Source organism: Lagenorhynchus albirostris, chromosome 13, assembly GCF_949774975.1.
Source record: "Lagenorhynchus albirostris chromosome 13, mLagAlb1.1, whole genome shotgun sequence".
NCBI lineage: Eukaryota > Metazoa > Chordata > Mammalia > Artiodactyla > Delphinidae > Lagenorhynchus > Lagenorhynchus albirostris.
Window position 1 is genome coordinate 27199353 of NC_083107.1, and position 18043 is coordinate 27217395.

General features: G+C 57.0%; 1 protein-coding gene across 1 annotated transcript in view; it reads left to right on the forward strand.

Annotated features, from left to right (window-relative positions):
• The window catches only part of SFXN5 (sideroflexin 5), a 116380-nt gene that overhangs the window by 88718 nt on the left and 9619 nt on the right, over nt 1–18043 (forward strand). Inside the window, 3 exon segments of the mRNA XM_060169120.1 lie at nt 611–726; nt 2694–2779; nt 8528–8645. Of these exon segments, the coding sequence (XP_060025103.1) occupies nt 611–726; nt 2694–2779; nt 8528–8645 (320 nt within the window).

The window sequence follows — 18043 nt, forward strand, 5'->3', positions numbered from 1 at the left end:
CAGATAAGTCACTCCCCATCTCTGAGCCTCAATTTTCCATCCATATGATGAGGGGGCGGTGCCAGGTTAGCACTGAGGTGCCTGCCTGCTCTGGTACCTGTTGTCGGGGAAGCAAATCTCTGGGAACTTGATTCATTCTGAGGAGCGAGGGGCTAAACGTGGGGGGCTGGAATTCAAGAGGATGCCCGGAAAGGCAGCCCAAGGGACTGAGGTGCTGATGGTGGAGCATCAGGCACCAGTGTGGGCGATGCGTCTTCAAGCCCGAGAGCCCTCCCAGGTGGGCATCCACTTCGCCTGCCCGTGGGGCCTGCGCCTGAGGACAGGAAAGCAGCGTTCTTGATCCCTGGCCGCTCTCTAAGCCCTGAATAGTTTCCCTTTCCTTCCTGACACTGGTTATTTTCCACCTTTGCTCTCCAGGTTCCCAAGGGCCCCCAAATCCTTCACCAGGCTGATAGGCAGCAGAACCACACCTTCGCCCACTGTTTGAACAGACGTGGCATTTATTCAAAACCTTTGTTGCTTGGTGCGGGTGGAGCCCAGTGATCTCCTGCGCAGGGTAGAATGCCATCCGCCCCCCTCACGCCGGCTCCCTGCCACCCTCTCTCTCCAGCCAGCGCCAACATCTGCAACGTGGTCCTGATGCGGTACGGGGAGCTGGAGGAGGGGATTGACGTCCTGGATGGTGATGGCAACCTCGTGGGCTCCTCCAAGATCGCAGCCAGACATGTGGGTCGTCTGGGGACTCGGGGGCTGGTAGGGAGGCTGTGGTCGGTTTTCCCTAGACACTTTCATTCCCCAGGGGCTTGTGTCCTCAGCGCCCTTGCCTTGCCCTCTTGAGCTCTCCTCGTCACCCCACTCCCACCCCCACCCCCCATTGGTTTGAGCCCCAGGCCTCAGGTCTGGCCCCAGCCACACCTGCCCACCAGACACCCTTGCTTCTCTCCAGTCGCCTCATCACTACTGGGAAACATCCCCATCTCTTGTCCCAGCCCCTCTGGATGTGCTTTCTCTGACCTCTTACTTGGTAAGGGCAGAGGAGGCCCCCCCAGAGCTTTCTTTCCCTTCCCCGGGACCTAGGGCCTAGGGCCTTCGTATCCTCCCAACGCATAGAAGCTGATGGTTTGTGGTTGTGTGCTAGTAAGCACTTCTGCAGGTGATAGTCACTAGGGAGTGAGTGCAGTTGAGGCGGAGGGATTTTGGGCTTGCAGGAAGCCACGGGCGTGGTTTGGAGAAGAATGTTTTGTAACAAGAAGGCCCTCTTTCACTTCTGGTTTCACCAGCCTCACCCATCTAGCAATTGTAATTAAAAAAAAAAAAATCCTGTCCACTTGTATATCTTCCTGTGCTTTCCAGCCTTCATCCTAATGGCAGTTAGTGGCCTGTCCTGCTCTGGCCTCCAAGTGCTGGGTCCCCTCTGCTCCAGCCCTGTCCCTTATGAGCTCCCACATGGCCCCCCACCGCACCCTGTCACTGAGGCCTTCTCCATAAGCCTCTGAGGTAGGAAGACACTTCTCTTGTCCTGGTCCTTCCCTCCCCACTGACTGATCTCAGGGAAAGTAAGTGTCTGTCCAAGGCTTCTGAGGGGCAAGGGGCTCAGGGGTGCCAGTGCCAACACCGCATCCTCTGCTTCCTGCACAGGCTCTGGGCCCCCTGTCATCCCCACACCTGTTCAGAAGACTGGAGGGACCTCTCCCAGGCCTTCCTGAGGCTGGTCACGAAGAACCCAAGTTCCTGGGAGAAATGTTTAGCCCTGAGCCCATCATCAGAGGGATTTGGCCTCAATTTCCCACATCACCCTAACCTATCCAGCGCTATCCTCTTCCCTACTTGCTGTGAGGGAGGCCAACTGTGATAACTCCTCCTTGTGGTCCAAACAGCAGGAAACGCCAAGCTCTTCTGCAGCCCTGGGCTTCCCTTCTCCTGCCTATATCAGCCCCTTGCCATTTGGGACTCCAGGGACCCATGGGTTACAAGCATTCCTTGAGCCTTCTCTGAGGGCTGGGAGCCTGTGGGGTTAGAGGAACTCATCACAATGACCATCAGGGTGCAGAACTGCCACTGAGCTGTGCCTTGACCAGCCCCCCCAGCCCCAGGAATCCTGAGGGAGCCCCCAGAGCAAGGCCCCAGGCAGACCCCATATGGGGACAGCAGACACTCAGCAGAAGCTTTTCCCACGTACAAAGCTGACCTCTTGTCATTAAGAAAGACTCTTATCCAGAGCCAGGAAGTGGCAAGATCCTCCAAATCTTTGTCTTTAAGGGAAAAGAAAGTAAATCCCAGAATCCCTCTTCTTGGGCACCAGGAGCCCCAACGCGGCTCAGCAGGCCACAGCTGTTTGTTCTGGCCCTTCCAGTGCCTGCTTTGTTTTTAGAACGTCTCAGGTCCTCCATATGTTTCCTCCCAGCCGCTGTACCCCGCCACCCGGTTCACCTCCCTGGGCGCAGGCCCCTTGTTGGGGCCGCTTCTGGGTTGCCTCCACCCCCCCACATGTGGCAGGTGATGCGGATCTGCTATGGGAAGAGGGGGTGGCTTTTTTGTGTTGTTTGGAATATGGCTTCGTGAGGGATTCCATGAATGATTCCGTTCAGCCAGATGTGCTTAGCAGTGGTACGTACACCTAGGGGCTCCAGGGCTGCTGCCCCGAGGCTGTCCCACCCCCGCCCCGCTCACCACGGCCTCTGCTTGCCCCTCAGGCCCTGCTGGAGACGGCGCTGACGCGGGTGGTCCTCCCCATGCCCATCCTGGTGCTACCCCCGATCGTCATGTCCATGCTGGAGAAGTGAGTTGGGGCCCAGGGCAGAGGCCATCGTGGCGGCGGAGTGGGTGGGGGAAGGGGGACCTGCTGGCCCAGGGCAAGGTTCCTGGTTTGTTCAAACTCTCCCTGGCAGGGCTGCTGGAATCATCCTGTGAGAATTAATGGACTTTGGCTGCTCAGGACCCTGTGCTAAGTTCTAGGAGGGATGTCCCGATGGACATGGCTGGCCCTGCCCTGGAGCTGGCCGTTCTAGGTTGTGTGTGTGTGTGTGCACGCATGCGGTCTATTAGTGCACAGCACAGGACCAGTGGTGAAGAGGGTCTGAGGACTATGGTGGGAAGACTAAACTTGGGCCCAGCGCATCCCTTTCCGGCATCTGCCGTGAGGCAAGTCACCACCTCACTGAGCCTCAGTTTCTTCATTTAGACCATAATTGTACTAACCTCCCTGCCGCCCTCAGAGGGATGTTCTGAGAACACATTTGTCCTGACCATAAAGAAATAAGGAGATACAATAATAAGAACAATGATGGAGTGATTCTATTAATTAATGAGTGTGAAATTGAATCACAAAGGCGGGAATGCTGCTGGAAGGAGAGGCTGAGGAGAGGAGGGAGGAAGCAGGGCTGGTTTGGGCAGGCCCTGAGGGTTGGGGAATATCTAGGAGGACGGCAAGGGGAAGGGAAGGGTTCCAGGTGTGGGGAGCCAGATGAGCAAAGGCTTGGAGGTCTGGTGCAGATAAAAGTGAAGAGGTGATCGCTTCCTCCTTCCTGGGGGCCCAGCCTGGGAGGGGCACCTCAAGGCAGTGGATGGGCTCGGGGCCACTCCCTCTGGGGCTCTGGATCAGGGGCTTCTCCCCAATTTGGGGACCTTCGTAGTCCCAGAAAACAAATTACAATAACGGCTAACACTTAACAGCTAAGCACTGGCTGCATCCCAGTCCTCTCCCAGCCGGGTCCCCCCCAAATGCCATCTCCTCAACGAGGCCCTCCCTGACCACCCCATCGAGATTACAGCCACCAGGACTTCTTCCCCCACTACACTGCCTTATTTTTACTCACAGCACTTATCGATAGCTGAGATTCTTTATTTAGTTATATGCTATCTGTCTGCTTCATTAGAAGGTCATCTCCATGGAGGCAGGTCAGTTCTTTTGTTTACTGCCCTGCACAGTGTCTAGCAGAGTTCCTAGCACACAGTGATGCTCAGTGTTTGTTGGATGAATGAATGATCTCATTTAACCTTCACAACAGTGCAAAGAGGTGAGCATGATGTCCCCATTTTACAGACAAGGAAAGGAAGGCAAAGAGAAGTTGTATCATCTGCTTACAGTCACACACTAGGAAGTGGCAGAGCCAGGCAGGGCCCAGGAATACGGCTGCAAAGCTGGGCTCTTCCTACCACACTGGCTGCCTCTTGGATTTTTGGATCACAGCACATAATCAGCCTGTCTTTGGAATCCACCCCGCATGGAGACAGGAGAGGGGCAGATTTGGGGAACTGGCCTCAGAAAGCCTGTGTTTTGATAAGGGAAGGACCCACACAAAGGTCAGCTGCAGGTGGGACCTGGCAGTGTGGGAACAGGGTCAGGGTGACCTTGAGGGGAGGGCTGGTCCAGAGGAAAGAGGCTGCAGCTGGCACTGAGAGTAAGATAGGATTTTGGTGGACGGGAGGGCTTTCTGGGCAAGGTGTGACCCTGTTGCGTGGACCTTGAAGAGCCCAACCCAACAGAAGCAAAGCACGCTCTCTCATTGCGCCTGCTGACAAGGGGCCCTGTGTCCAACTGAGGGGATGATTTCTTCATCCCCTGGAAGAGTGGGGGAGGTGCATAGTGGGCGTGGCTACCTGAGCAAGGGATGGTGTGTTGAACACTGAGACTTAAGAATATTAATCTCCTCTGGAAGTTGCAAAAATAAATCATGGGAAGCGATTCCTTCGGTGCCCCTGATCCTCGTATACGCCGCTCTCTGGTGAACTGAGGCTGTTCCCAAATACCAGCGACTGCAAGTGCATACAAGGACACCACTGGGCAAATGAGGAAGGGAGGGCTTCTGTCTTCAAGGCTACTGAATCTTGAACCTGGAATTTGCTGGGGAAAAATGTGGTCTGTGATGCCTTCTGGGTGCCATCTGAGCTGGGTTTACAGAAAGTGGAGTGACGGTTAGTGTCCCATTGGTTGGGGGCTTAAACTTAGCTTTGGGAGGCTTGGGAGGTGGGGTGGGATTGTTCTAGTGCTGACTGTCCCAGCCTGGAATCAACCTGGACTGCGGGTGCCCTGCATCTGGCTCAGCTCAGGGTCAAAGGAAGCCCCTCGGGTAGGTAGAAGAGGGTTAGCCATTGGTCTCCTGGAAGACTTGTATTTAGTTGGTCCTTCCCTGAAGCTTGTGGGAGGGTCTCTGAGGAGGAGAAAGAGTCCAGTCTGGGTTCCCCCAGGAATATCAAGACGAACAAGACTCAGTTTGCACCCTCAAAGCCATAATTAACCTCATATACATGGGGCGGGAGGGGGGTGGGAGATGCCAGACTGTGAGGTGGGGGGCAGGGCAGGTCCAGCACCAACTGAGACTCCTGGCAGGAGTCCCGGGGGGCTGGTCAGTTTCCCACCTGGAGAATGATGTCACTGCCCCCCTCACCACCTTGTCCACTAGAGCTTGGCACTTTGCACCATCCAGCGGGCCCCTGGCTCTTGGCTGGGGCCCCCCTGCCGGGCACCCCACGGCCTTTCCATGCAGGGTGCTAATGGAAGGGCCTCTGCTGGGGAGGCTGATGGGGGAGGCAGCCCTACCCTCGACCCTCGGGAGCCCCCGGTTGGGTGAGGGAGTCAGGACAGCCAGGGAAAAAAGACAAAAGAACACTTACAAAGCAGCCTGCTTGCAAATTAATGGAGCGCAAAAGTAAAACTGCTCCAAGTGCTGAGGGAATGCACGGCAATGGGGAGACAAGCTGTTGTGTGGCAGCGAGGCTGGCTTGGCCCCGGCCTCAGTTTCTCCTCTCTGGGAGGACCCTGGCTTTCCTGCTGGGATAGCAGAGGTGGGCAGCGTCTTCAGGTGTCCCTGTCTCTGAGATGAAAGGAAAAGGGTCTCCCGTCAGAAGCCGAGAATCCTCCGCTCTGCCGAGCAGGGCCTCTCTCTGAGGGGCGTACGCCCCACCCCTCACTCTCCACCGGACCTTCCCTCAGGCCCAGGGCTCCACTCCAGCTCCACTGTCCTGGGGAGGAAGCCGGTTTTGGACTCAGGGCCCGGAGAGTAGCCCCGCCCCCCAACTCGGAGGCAGCTGTGGGGGGGGTCTCTCCCCCAGCTCTGCATCCCTGGCCCTGGCCCGGGCCTGGACTTTTCTGCCCTCCCAGGCTGGGTCTCATCTTGGTCAGGGTTCAGGCCACACCCTCCACGGTAGCTCCTGAGGCCGCTCCCCAGCCTCCCTCATTCCCGGGGATCCGGGTCTTTCCTCTCTCCCAGGCATTCGCACATCTCTCCATCTGCATATTTTAACTCCCCCAGCTGCCTTTCCAATTCCTCCCTGCCATTTCCCTCTCCTCCTCCCCTCCCCCTGTCCTGCTGTGTTCACTCTCCCGCCTGGGCTGGGACTTCAGAGGCTCCTGTTGGCTGCTGTCTGAACCTTCCTCCTTTCTGAGTGGGGAGGACAGGCCTGGGACTTTCTGGATCCCTTTCACAGTGGGGACTTCAGCCAGCCACCCGGAGAGAGGAACCAAGGTCGCAGCCCCACGTGGAAGGGGTCTGTCCAGTGTCCCCACTGAATGAGTCAATGTCCTGCCCCTCACCTGCCAGGGAGGGAACCTCCCTCCCGTGATCCTCCCTCGGGGCGGTGCCTCCAGGGACCACACACCCTCCTGTCCCCTCCCCTCTGCTCTGGCCACCCTCAGGGACTGAGGTCCCAGTCGCTGCCACGGGAGCAAGAGTGCCCACCTTCTGGTCCTGCTGGAGAAGTTAATCTGAGTTGAAAACATCTCAGGACCCATCTCAGCCTTATCCCAGCCCTCCATGACTCCCTTGGAAGCCCAGGAGGCCTCAGGCTGAGTCCGTGGGGAAGAGGGGGGTAAGGCTCACCTGGAGGAGAGGGAGAAGATGGGGGCACTGGACCAAGGCAGAGGGGATGCCAGAAGGGCTTGAGTTTGATTTGGGCACCTTTGTCCCCCTGTTCTTAATCCTGTGGAAATTCTCCTCCCCAATAGCTCAGTTCAGGCTTAATTCAACAACTGGACAGATCTTGGAGTCTGGGCCAGTGGGAAGGGCTGGAGGACAACCCAGCCACCAGGATCCTCCCTCCTTCCTGCTGGTAACAAGGGCGGTAACAGCAGCAATACTAACACACCTCACTGAGCACTTACTGTGTCCAGGTCTTTTACTTGCACAGAATTTACGAGTAATTGGATTGTTATTGGTACCTAAGTAGGAACATCCTGGGCCAGAGTTTCCCAAAAGTGTGGTCTGGGGATCACCTGTTTTAGACTCATGGAAGGTTCCCAGGTGTAGTACCAACTGAATCAGGATCTCATGGGGGAGTCTGCATTTTTAACCACTGCCTAGATACTAAAGTTTGAGGACTGCTGCTCCCAGTTTTGCTGTCGCCTTAGAGCCAGCTGCTTTTGGGATTCATGTGCCAGGAGGTGAAGGTGGGGCGGGGTTTGCCTGCCCCGACACTGAGGCGCTGCCCCCAGAAGAGCCTCTCCCCTGCCTGTGGCCACAGCAGCGCTGCTCCAGGAGGGGAGGGGCAGGAGCCCTGGTTATAGCTTCTTCACACCAGGAGCCAGTCTCAGTCCGGGGGAGGCTGACGCTGACCCAGGGCAGCATGCGTACCCACCCAACATCCCTTGGCAAATAATCCATCTTGCTGACACATGCCACCTCAGGCCTCCCCAAGTAGAATGCCTGGTGGATTATACAGAGCGAAGTGTTCTGAGGGACAACGCAGTGAAGGTGGACTCGCCAGCTGCTCTGCCCTCCACTCTGTCTGGAGAGGCCGTTTTGTCATGGGGCTGGGGGACCCAGGCCCTGGAGGGAGGCTTTCGTACCCCTCTCCTGCCCAAGAACCCCAGCTCTTTTGTTCACCGTGGGGAGGGGTGCCAACTGTGAACTGGTGATGCAGCGGGCAAAGGGTCCTTAAGGCAAGAGCCAGAGCAGCTCAGTGACAGCACTTTTAGGGAGTCAGAGGAACCCACACAGCAGCCCTGCTTGCCTCCCGCAGACTTGGTCTTGGCCTTGGGCAAGTCACTGTGGCTCTTGGATCGAAGGTGACAAGGTGGTCAGCAGGGTGTGTTCTGTTCCCATACCCAGAAGAGGTCATCCTCTCCTGGCTGTGCGCGCGTGCGTACGCGTGCTTGTGCATGCATGTGCGTGAATGCGTGTGTGGTTTTTTCACTATTGCAATATGTGCTGCCTTCAAGGCCCATCTTCCTCCGCTCTGTCCCCACGTGGGCCCCCCACCCCCTGCACAGGAGCAGGGGCCGACAGCCTCCTCTATCGTCTACCCCACATGTGGCCTTCTTTGCGCAGGGCTGGATGCACAGTGGGGTGGGTGCCCCACAGGTGCTCATTTATGATTTATGGTTGAGAATTTAACCAGCAACGTCCTTCAGGACATGGCCAGGGGAGAGGGCTGCCACCGGCGGACGGTCCCAAAGATAGAATTCCTCCACAGCTACTTAGCTATGGGCTGGGCCTGGCCCTCAGACCCAGCGGGACCCGGCGTGGTGGTTAATGGCCAGCTCACCCTGCCTCCGGGTCTCATGGGCGCCCCCCTTCTCTTTCCCCAACAGGACAGCTCTCCTGCAGGCGCGCCCCCGGCTGCTCCTCCCCGTGCAAAGCCTCGTGTGCCTGGCAGCCTTTGGCCTGGCCCTGCCGCTGGCCATCAGCCTCTTTCCCCAGATGTCAGAGGTCAGTGGAGGGAGGGGCTCAAGGGCAGGACAGGGAGGGTTGCCGTTCGGTCACTTATGAACCAATACCTACTCGGTGCTGACACCTTAGCACTGTGCTAGCTAGGTACTGGGGTTAGACGGTGAATGAGACGGGCCCAGGCTCTGACCTCTCAGGGTCAAGGGTCAAGCAGTGAACACAGCGATGAAACGGAATAGCAAGTGAAGGGTGAGCAGTGTTAAGATGGGAGGAGTTTGACCATGGGAGGAGACAGTAGGGGCCCAAACAGAGCTTAGAGAGAAGTGGCATTTCATGGGGGCCTGAAGGATGGGCTAGAGCTGGCCAGGTGTGTAAGAGGTGAGGGGACACATAGGCTGAGGTCACCTGGTATGAAGGGAGGCGGCACACAGCTGAGGAAAGCCTGCCTCTTGGGCAGAGAGTGGGGAAGATGAGGTGGGCCAGGTACGGGGCCCTGACGTCAGCGGGTGCCGGGAACTTGGAAGCCAGCGCAGTGGGTAGACGTTACCAGAAGAGCTGGGCAGAGCAAGACCACAGATTCCTGATTTTGAACGGTCCCCATGGCTGTATGGTGAGGCTGCGTTGGAGCTCTGGAGAAAGAGCCTTCAGGAGGCGGTGGCGGGAGTCCAGCGAGAGATGATGGCGGCTTGGACCAGGCTGCTGGCAGCAGGCATGGAGGGAAGTGGGTCCTTTAAGAGAGAGTTAGGAGGCAGCTTCATCAGGATCTGATGAAGAACTGCGTGTGGTGGGAGGACAGGGAACCGGCAGGATGTGCGCCCGGCTTTCTGGTTTTGAACAACCCGGCAAGACGGAGATGAGGAGGGGCCGGCGTGCAGGAGGACAGCATGTAGAGCTGGATGCACGCGTGGGGTTTGAAGAACCTGTGGAACTTGTGAACAGAGGTGCCCCGTGGAAGCTGGCTTTGGGTCTAGAAGCCAGGAGAGAGGCCTGGGCTGGAGGGACAGAAGTAGGAGCCCCCAGCATAAAACAGTGATGGAAGCCAGAATGGTGGGTGGGATCAACCCAGGAGCGTGTGGAGAAAATAGGCCCTGGGGAGGGGAGCTGCCCAAGGACAAGTGGCCAGGGAGGTAAGGACAGAGCCAAGTGAGACTGGAGTTGGGGGGCATCCACAGGGTCAGACCCTCCCGAGAGGTCAAGCTCCGTGGGGTTGAAGAGCGCCCACTGGGGTCTCAGTTCGTGAAGGCAAACCCCATCCCGAGGGGTGGAGCCCAGCTGGGGGGTAAGGAAATGGGTTGGCAGGCTGACCGCTTGGTCTAGAGGCTTGGTACCGGGGGAACAAAGAGAAGCAGACCCAGAGCTGGAATGAGATGTGGGATCAAGAGAGGCTTTTATTTATTTTCACTCTTTTAAAATGGGAGAGACTGGAGCTTGTGTAAATGCAAAGGGAAGGCACCAGGAGAGAAGAAGGACACTGGAGGAGGAGGACAGAGAGCAAAGTCCGTGAAGTGGGGGAGTCAGAACGCAGACAAGGGGTTCAAAGGATTCGCCTGGGTGGGGGAGACCCCTCCCCACTTTAGCAGGGGGAGGCAAATGTTGGTTGGGGGGTGGAGTTCGGGGGTGGGGAGGTTAAGGAAGTTGATCTGATAGCTCCTGTGTTCTCATGACTGAGCAGAGAGGAAGGAGGTGGGTGGGAAGGGGGAGGTCAAAGGTCAGAGGACCATGGAGAAGGCTGGAGACCTTCAGAGGGGAGAACGGGAGAGACAGGGGACTAAGGAAGTCAGAGAGCCTGGTGGGCAGTGCCGGGGGTCAGAGGAGGGGACGGCTGGGGGTGGACACAGGTCTGTGGGGATGGCCAGGGCCTGTCTACCCAGAGGTACGGGGCCTGCTCCAGTTTCGTCTGGTTGGGTGAGGCATTCGGGAGGCTGGTAGGAGTTCAGGAGGAGCAAAGGACCCCAGAATCTTAGCTGGGTGGGGGTGAAGAAGCATGAGCAAGCCGAGAGGGAAAAGCAAGGTTTGGTGCAGAGGCAGACCCAAGGAGGGCAGAGAATGACCATGGTATTTGGAGTTACAGAACTCATGGGAAGATGGGGGCTGTGGCCGCAGATGGACGCTTCTGAATCCGTGACCGCAGGACTGACCCTGCGGGGCGGGAGGGATGCCGGTTCCTCCAGGGGAGTTGGGGAAGGTGGAAATAAGGGTCCTGGGGTGTTACACTGGGACTGTGAGGACTGGAGACCCAGGGTCTTAGAGTAGGAGGTAGTGACCCAGCCTCCAGGGCCCGAAGAGGGTGAGGACAGGAGTCACTTGCCTCCACTGAGCCCCAGAGTTTCAGGAGGAAATTATAATGGGATGGGGCTCCTATGTCGGGGGCCAGGCCAGCGCACACAGGATGGGAAGCTCAGCAGTAACCTCACACCCACAGGGCCCAGCCTTGCCGTGGAGCAGGGATACGCCTCCCCATCCTTCCCCTCAACCCGAAAGCTGAACAGCTATATCCTGATGCTTGGGGACTCCAAATAGAGCTGGGGGCTCCAGGTTGCCTGGGAGCTCAGAAGATGAGAGGGCGGGCACTTCTCGGCGGTCCTGGCATCCCTGTCTGGAAGGCCTGGGCCCGCCGCTCCCCAGATCCACTGACGGCATCTCTTTGTAACAGCTGGGCTGAGTCTGCAGTTCTGGGCAAGAGTCAGAGTGCCCCAGGTGCTTGCAGGTACCACTGTGTTCAGAAGCTTCAAGTAGCCGGCTCCCATAGCTCTACCTGTCTGCACAGGAGAGGGAGCCAGGGCAGAGAAACCCCATGAGCCTGTCCCACTGGAAGGATTTTCAAGGTCATCCAGTCTACCACCCTCCTGGCTCTGCTGGGGCAAATGGAGACCCAGAGCAGCCAAGGACCCGGCCCAAAGTCACAGAAGCCACGTGCAAATATAGAAGGACACCCCAGAGGCTCACTCCCAGTCCAGAGCTCCCAGGAGATGTTGCATCTGCTTGTCCTGTAGGATGTTCTCTTCTCACTCTTTTCCCTTCACCTACCCTGAGACAGTGTAGAGAGGAGGAAGCTGGGGCCTCCCTGTGGTGGGGAAGAGTCTAGGAGTGCTACGGGTCTAAGGGCGGGTGTTCCTTTGGGGCAAATAATGGAGAAATGGCCACAGTCCCGCCACTCGGGCCTCCAGCTCCGGCTGCAGAGAGGTGTTCTAAGTGAGCAGCCCTGGCCTAAGTGAGTCAACGTCCAGGCTTCTCCCTTCCCCCATGTCTGCCACAAATAGGCATGGAAGTTAGTTCTTCTGGGTGTCTAACCAAAATCCTTCTCGTTGCAACCCAAGCCTCCTTGTCTAGTTGGAAAGAATATAGTCATTTTGTAATAAGCCTGTTCTCTGGGAAAGGAGGGTAGGGACGTGATCTTCAGAGCCCCCTCCTCACCTGCATCAACCCCAACAGGATGCGGGCGGGCCTGTGCATAATGGGGTGTTTGGCTGAGAGGACCTCGTTCCCCCATTCTTCCTCCCACTTAATTCTCTCTAACGACGCGCTGCTTCTGCCATGTGGGGATCATGTCTCACATCCCAGAAGCCAATGTGATTTGCCACAATAAGTCTGGACCTGCTTGGGCTGACCCAACCTTGCCAAGAGCCACCAAGGTTGTCAACAGGAGTAATCACTGGCACGCTAATTAATTAATTAGGTGACCTGGAGATGGAATTTAGGAACTGGTTCCCAGAATGGCTGGCCTGCAGTGACTGGTGTGGGATTTCCAACCCACTAACCCCAGAGGTTGAAGAAAGAACTTCAATCCCCTCTTCAATCCCTGGGAGAGAGTTTTGGGGGTGTTTTTTAAGATTTTTTTTTTTTTTTGATGTGGACCATTTTTTCAAGTCTTTATTGAATTTGTTACAATATTGCTTCTGTTTTATGTTTTGGTTTTTTTGGCCGTGATGCGTGTAGGATCTTGGCTCCCCGACCAGGGATCGAACCCGCACCCCCTGCAATGGAAGGCGAAGTCTTAACCACTGGCCCGCCAGGGAAGTCCCCCTGGGAGAGAGTTTTGTCCGCGCTTTTCAAATTAGTATTTCTGCCTATTAAAATGGTGCTAATTTTAAAACTAAAATTGCAAATAATAATAATACCTACCATTTGCCAAACATCTACTAGGCCAGGTCGTATGCCGGGAACTCTGCATGCCTTGTATTAAATCTTCCTAATGCCCCTCAAGTCCAAGGTATTACTGTTTATCAAAGGGTGTTGCCTCGACAGTTAGATGTGTGTGTCTCAGGCTCTGGGGCGAGATTTTGGCAGGGGAACAGGGAACCTTTGACGCATGGTAGGGACTGAAGTCCTGGAAGGGTTGAGGTCTCTGTAGAAGGAAGAAAAGCTGTTAAAAGAGGGCAGGAGCAGGCAGAGAAGAACCCTGATGAGCAGTTTCATGGACGCTGAGGACAAGGGCATTTCGAGGAGGAGGGGGCTCCCTGCAAGTGAGCTGCTGCCAGGGCACTAGGAGTTGACAACAATCGGGGGGTGTGGCTGGGCGAGGCAGTCTAGGAGGCAAAACGGCAGTCAGGTTTCTCCCTTTGTTCAGAGAAATGAACTCAGGGATGGGAAGCCATTGGAGAACAGCAAAGATAATTTCACTCATTGGTGTTCTGTGAGATGGGGGGGTGGGGGCCTGGAGAAAAGGCAGTGATGGGGAAGCAATCACACAGCCCAGGGTAGAAAGGCATGGCCTCCAAGAGGTCCTGGGGTCCAGTAAGTACAAGGGCCTGGTTGACTGTGGTGGTAAAATGTGGACCCAGAACATGACAGTCCTGTGAGGTTCGTACCAGTATTATTCCACGTTTACAAACGAGAAAACTGAGGCACATCAAGGTTAAGGACCTTGCCCAAGGTCCAAAGTTGGTAATGATGGAATAAGCTCTGTACCCACAAAAGGATTCCATAACCCTCCTCAGCCCACCCCCATCTCGCTATAAAATGAGAAGGCCCAAGTCTGAGCCCCAGATGGCTCCTTGCTCATTTATCGGTAGGAACATTCCAGTGCCCTCACCCAGCCCTCGTCCTTCATGGGGAATCCATGTTCAGGTTCACAGGGACCTTCTGAAGCAGGTGTTTGTGCCTTTGTTCTCTAACCCAGAGCTGAGGCAGGAGGCGGGGGTAGGGGGTCTATGGGCCAGCAGTTTGGGTAGGGAGCCTCCTTAGGAACTTGGGTGTGAGGACAGGGGAGCAAGGTCTGGCCTCCCTTCTGAGCCCCGGTCCTGTTGCCGGGAGTGTGGGGTCTGCCCCGGTGGACACTGTGACCTTCAGATTAAGGCTGTAGGACATTGGCCAAGGCCAGCTCAGCCCAGCATGGACGGGCCCATCTGCACCCAGATACTGGGGGGATTTCCCCTTTTGCTTGTAACTTGGAGGGCCATGTCATAGCCCCCTGCTCTCAGGGAGCCTCTGTTCTGGGGGTGCAGACGGAAGCCAAATAACCGAGGAATGTCAGGTGATGGTGCAGCTATGATGGAAAGGAAAGGGCTGTGTTGGAGCTTGCCCAGGGCTGTGCTGGGTCAGGCGGGCTGCAGAGGCCTCCCTGTGGCATGTGGGGCCTGATTTGTGGTGACCTTTCTGGCTCTGCCCTCTCTGGAGATTGGGGCTCTGGGCCCCAGGCCAACGTGGTCATCTCTGTCCTCCCTCAGACATACACATGCATGCGCGCGCGCGCGCGCACACACACACACACACACACACACACACACACACACACACGTATGCTGATGTCTCAGCTTCCTCGAGGGAGATGTCCAAGGTCCAGTCTCTGGGCCCATGGGCTTGGCTGCCACAAGAGGCTGGACCTGGGGATGGTGAACGTCCCTCCAATTCTGACAGCCGGTGTTCCCCACCTGGGAGCGCTTCCAATCCCATTTAATGAACCTCGTTAAGGTTCAAGAAGCAGTACCTTGGCCAAGTACCCTGCCCATGGCCCTGCCTGTTTCTCTCTCTCTTTGTGCCTCTCTCCTTCGATTCCTCTGGGCTCTCCCCCACCCCATTCCCCTCTCTTTCCCTCGCGATTCCCCCCGGGAGCTCTGGGAAGGGGGGAGGCTGGGGAACTGGGCTGCACATACAAGCCGGTGCCATTGTTCGACAATCTGTTTTTGTCTTCATCTTGTTGGCAGGCGGCAGGAGAGGAGCAAAAGGTTAATGAGACACTGTGCAGCGGGATTACCGACGGCGGGCGGCGGGCGGGCGAGCCAGCCATGGTGACAGGGAACTAATTAGGAGCAGTTTAACAGGAGGAAAAAGTGAAATCTCCTCTTCACCAACTGTCAATAATTAGCTGATTTGGTGAGGTTGAAATGTGCCCACAGGAAAAGTTGGGGCTTTTCTGTGGATGAGTGAGGCTGTGGGTACGGGGGCCCCAGGCGGCTCCGCCCTGTCCCTAGGTGGGGCTCAGGCCGGGGGCCGCCACACATGCCCCAGGTCTGCCCTCCTCCCATCTGGCTGGCACCCCCCGGCCTCAACTCTCTGTATGACCTTGGTCTTCGCCCTAAGGACCTCAGTTTCCCCTGCCATAAGATAAGGTGTTGTATGTAAGCTTTCTCCTGGTTCCGCCCATGAGGATTCTGGAAGTGAAACCATGAGACCGGCCCCTGGTACTAGAGCAGGGAGAGCCGGTGGCGGGCTGTGTGGCCTTAAGTCAGCTGCAGACCCTCGGGTGCCTCTCCGGCAGCGTGGCTGTGCCGCCCTCTCGGGCCAGGTGTGGCTTAGGGATGGTGCTGAATGCTGAATGGGCAGAACCTTCCTCGGAACATGCCTTCCAGCCCCTGGACCCTCATTCAGCTCCTCTGTCCTCCCAGCAGCAACAGGGGCTGAGGTTGGGGCACAGGCAAGGTGGGGCCGGGCTGCTGCCATAGGGCTGGGGGCTCCTCGAGTGTGTGTGTGTGTATCTCCCCCCGGCACCAGTTTTGCGGGGTCCACGTGAAGCCAGGGAGTCAGGTTCACTGGCAGCGAGGGTGGTTGCCCTGCAGTTGTCTATTGTCGGCTGTTGGTTTGCTGGCCCCTGCCCTTTGGCCTTCCCTGACACCTCAGCAGAGGACCCCCTCCCCACCCTCCCTCTGCCTCTCCAGCTTCTGCCAGACACCTTGACTGGAAGAAAAGGCAGCATCTGAGCCCCCCAGGGCTTGCTGCTCAGAGCCTCCCCTGTCAGCCCTGCTGACCCCCCAACCCCCTCCCTCTCAGCCCAGCCCCTCCTCACCTCAGCCCCGGAGGGTCCAAAGAACCAGAAACCTAGGCCCTCCTTATGTCCTCACACTAGTCACCCTGGCCCCAGAGGTTGGCTCTTAGAGGTCACACGCACGCTGTAGATGAGGTACCTGAAGGTCCAGCTCAGCCGTGCCCCGGCTCACCCCGCTACCTCTTCCAGCTCCCCCTTCCAGCTTCCATAGTTACGAAACAAAGAGGCACATCATCCCTGTAAGGGGAAAGAATGTGGGTACCCCCAGTGGGTACCAGAACCTCCACCATCTCTCTCCCCATCACCAGCCCTGAAGAAAATGGTAGTTTTGATGAACCAGCTTGGCCGGGAGCTGTGACTTAGCAGAAGCAAATGTCTCCCCCAGCTTGCCTCCGTTTCTCTGAGAAAGCATTTGAACTCCCAACCAAGAACAGGGAAGAGTTGGGAATGAGCTCAGGTCCACATTCAAGCTGTTCTAGAAGAGATCCCTCCTCCAGGAAGTCCTCCGTGATGAGCCCCCCTAGGATCTGTCTCTCCCCACACATGTAGACTCTGGTCGCATGCGTTTCCTGCGTCCCATCTCCCTCCCCAGGACAACAGTCCTTTCTCCGTCCCTTGACTCATAGGGTGTCCCTAAGGCTGAGAACTGGCACTATTTATTAACACCTAATACAGAGCGTGGCTCACCTGGGCTCACCTTGACTTCATTGCTTCCTGCTTCTCCCACTCTTCCAAGGCTGATATGAGGCCAGAAGCAATGTCTAGGGGGTAGTGTGTCCCTCTTGAGTCCACAGAGATTCACCATCTCCCAGAGCACGTGCCTCCTCCCCTCCAATCTCAAATCCTTCTCCTACTTTGCTTGGAGATGCTTGTTTGGGGCTTTTCTCCTTTACTGCTTTAATCAGTCCCTATTGAACTCTGAAGCGGGCTATTTTTGCCATCAGAAATCTGCCGCCTCCCTGCCCGCTGCTTTCTTGGAGTTTGCCCACAGGACCCCCCAGGAGGGACGGATGGGAATGGCAAAGCCGCTTGGAGCCCAGGAACGCCAACGCCACCTGTCACGTTGCCTGTTCCACACACCCCCACCCCAAACCTGCGCGTGCACGCAGGCCCACACACGAGCACGTGCACGAACATGCGCACACATGCCCCGGTGACAGGCCTCAGCAGGGCCACCTCTCAGCCCATCCCTCCCCAGTTCTTTCTAGGACCTTCTAAAACACCTAGCTGAATAGAGGACAGGGAGGGAGGAGGCTTGGCTGTGCAAAGCTTCTGCTGAGAGGATTAAACGCCTCAGTACGTGTGAAGCATTTAGAACGTGCCTGGCCCACAGCAAGCGCTCGGCCCTGTGCGCCACGAGGAGACACAGGCGAGCAAGACCCGGCCTGGCGGTGGGATAGCCACGGGGTCCTGCCTTCCTTTAGCAGGTTTTCTAAGCCTCCAGAGGGCCTTCTCATCCGTTTCTTGGTAATATCCACATCCCAGCCCCAGGAGTAGAAAAGTCTTTCCACCTCACATGTGGGGAAACTGAGATCTTGAGAAGGTGGAGGACAGAGAACGATTCTGAGTTTGGTCCACCAGAGGGCACCCAGGAACAGTGCAAAGCTCCAAAATGGGGGGAGGGGGTGGTCTGAGCGTTCCGTGGGTGCGCACCGCACGGGGGATAGGAAGTGTAAGATGAGGATCCCTGAACTTGGGGAGTGCCGTTCGGTTTGATTCCACTTTTACCGAGGGCCCACTATGCACATGGCACAGGGTGACTTGAGCTACCCTGAGTGGCTCACGCTGGGGTGGGGTGGCGGGGGGGGGGCCCTGTATTCACAGCTGGCCTGCCTCTGGGGGTGTAATCGGCCGGGGGCACCGGAGGAAGCAGCAATGGATTTGGTCTGAGAAGATCAGGGGAAGCTTCCTGGAGGATTAGGCCTCAAGGCCTACTCGTACAACGTACTGGGCGTGAGAGCAGCCAGTGGGTGAGGAAGCTGGAGAAGGTCGCGGAAGACCTTGAGTGTCCAGCCAAGGAGTCTGACGTTCACTGGGAAGGCAGTGGGAGCCCAGAGCCAGCACCCGAGGCCTGACCCACCGATCTAGGCTCAGGCCTCAGCTGCTCCCCAGCTCCGGCCTAACACTCCTGTCCTCCAAGGACACTCAGGACAACACTCAGGCCTGGACGTGTGTATCTGAGCAGGACCCGAGGCCTGCCTAGCCCTGGTGACAGAGGGTGGTATGTGGCCGCCCAGTA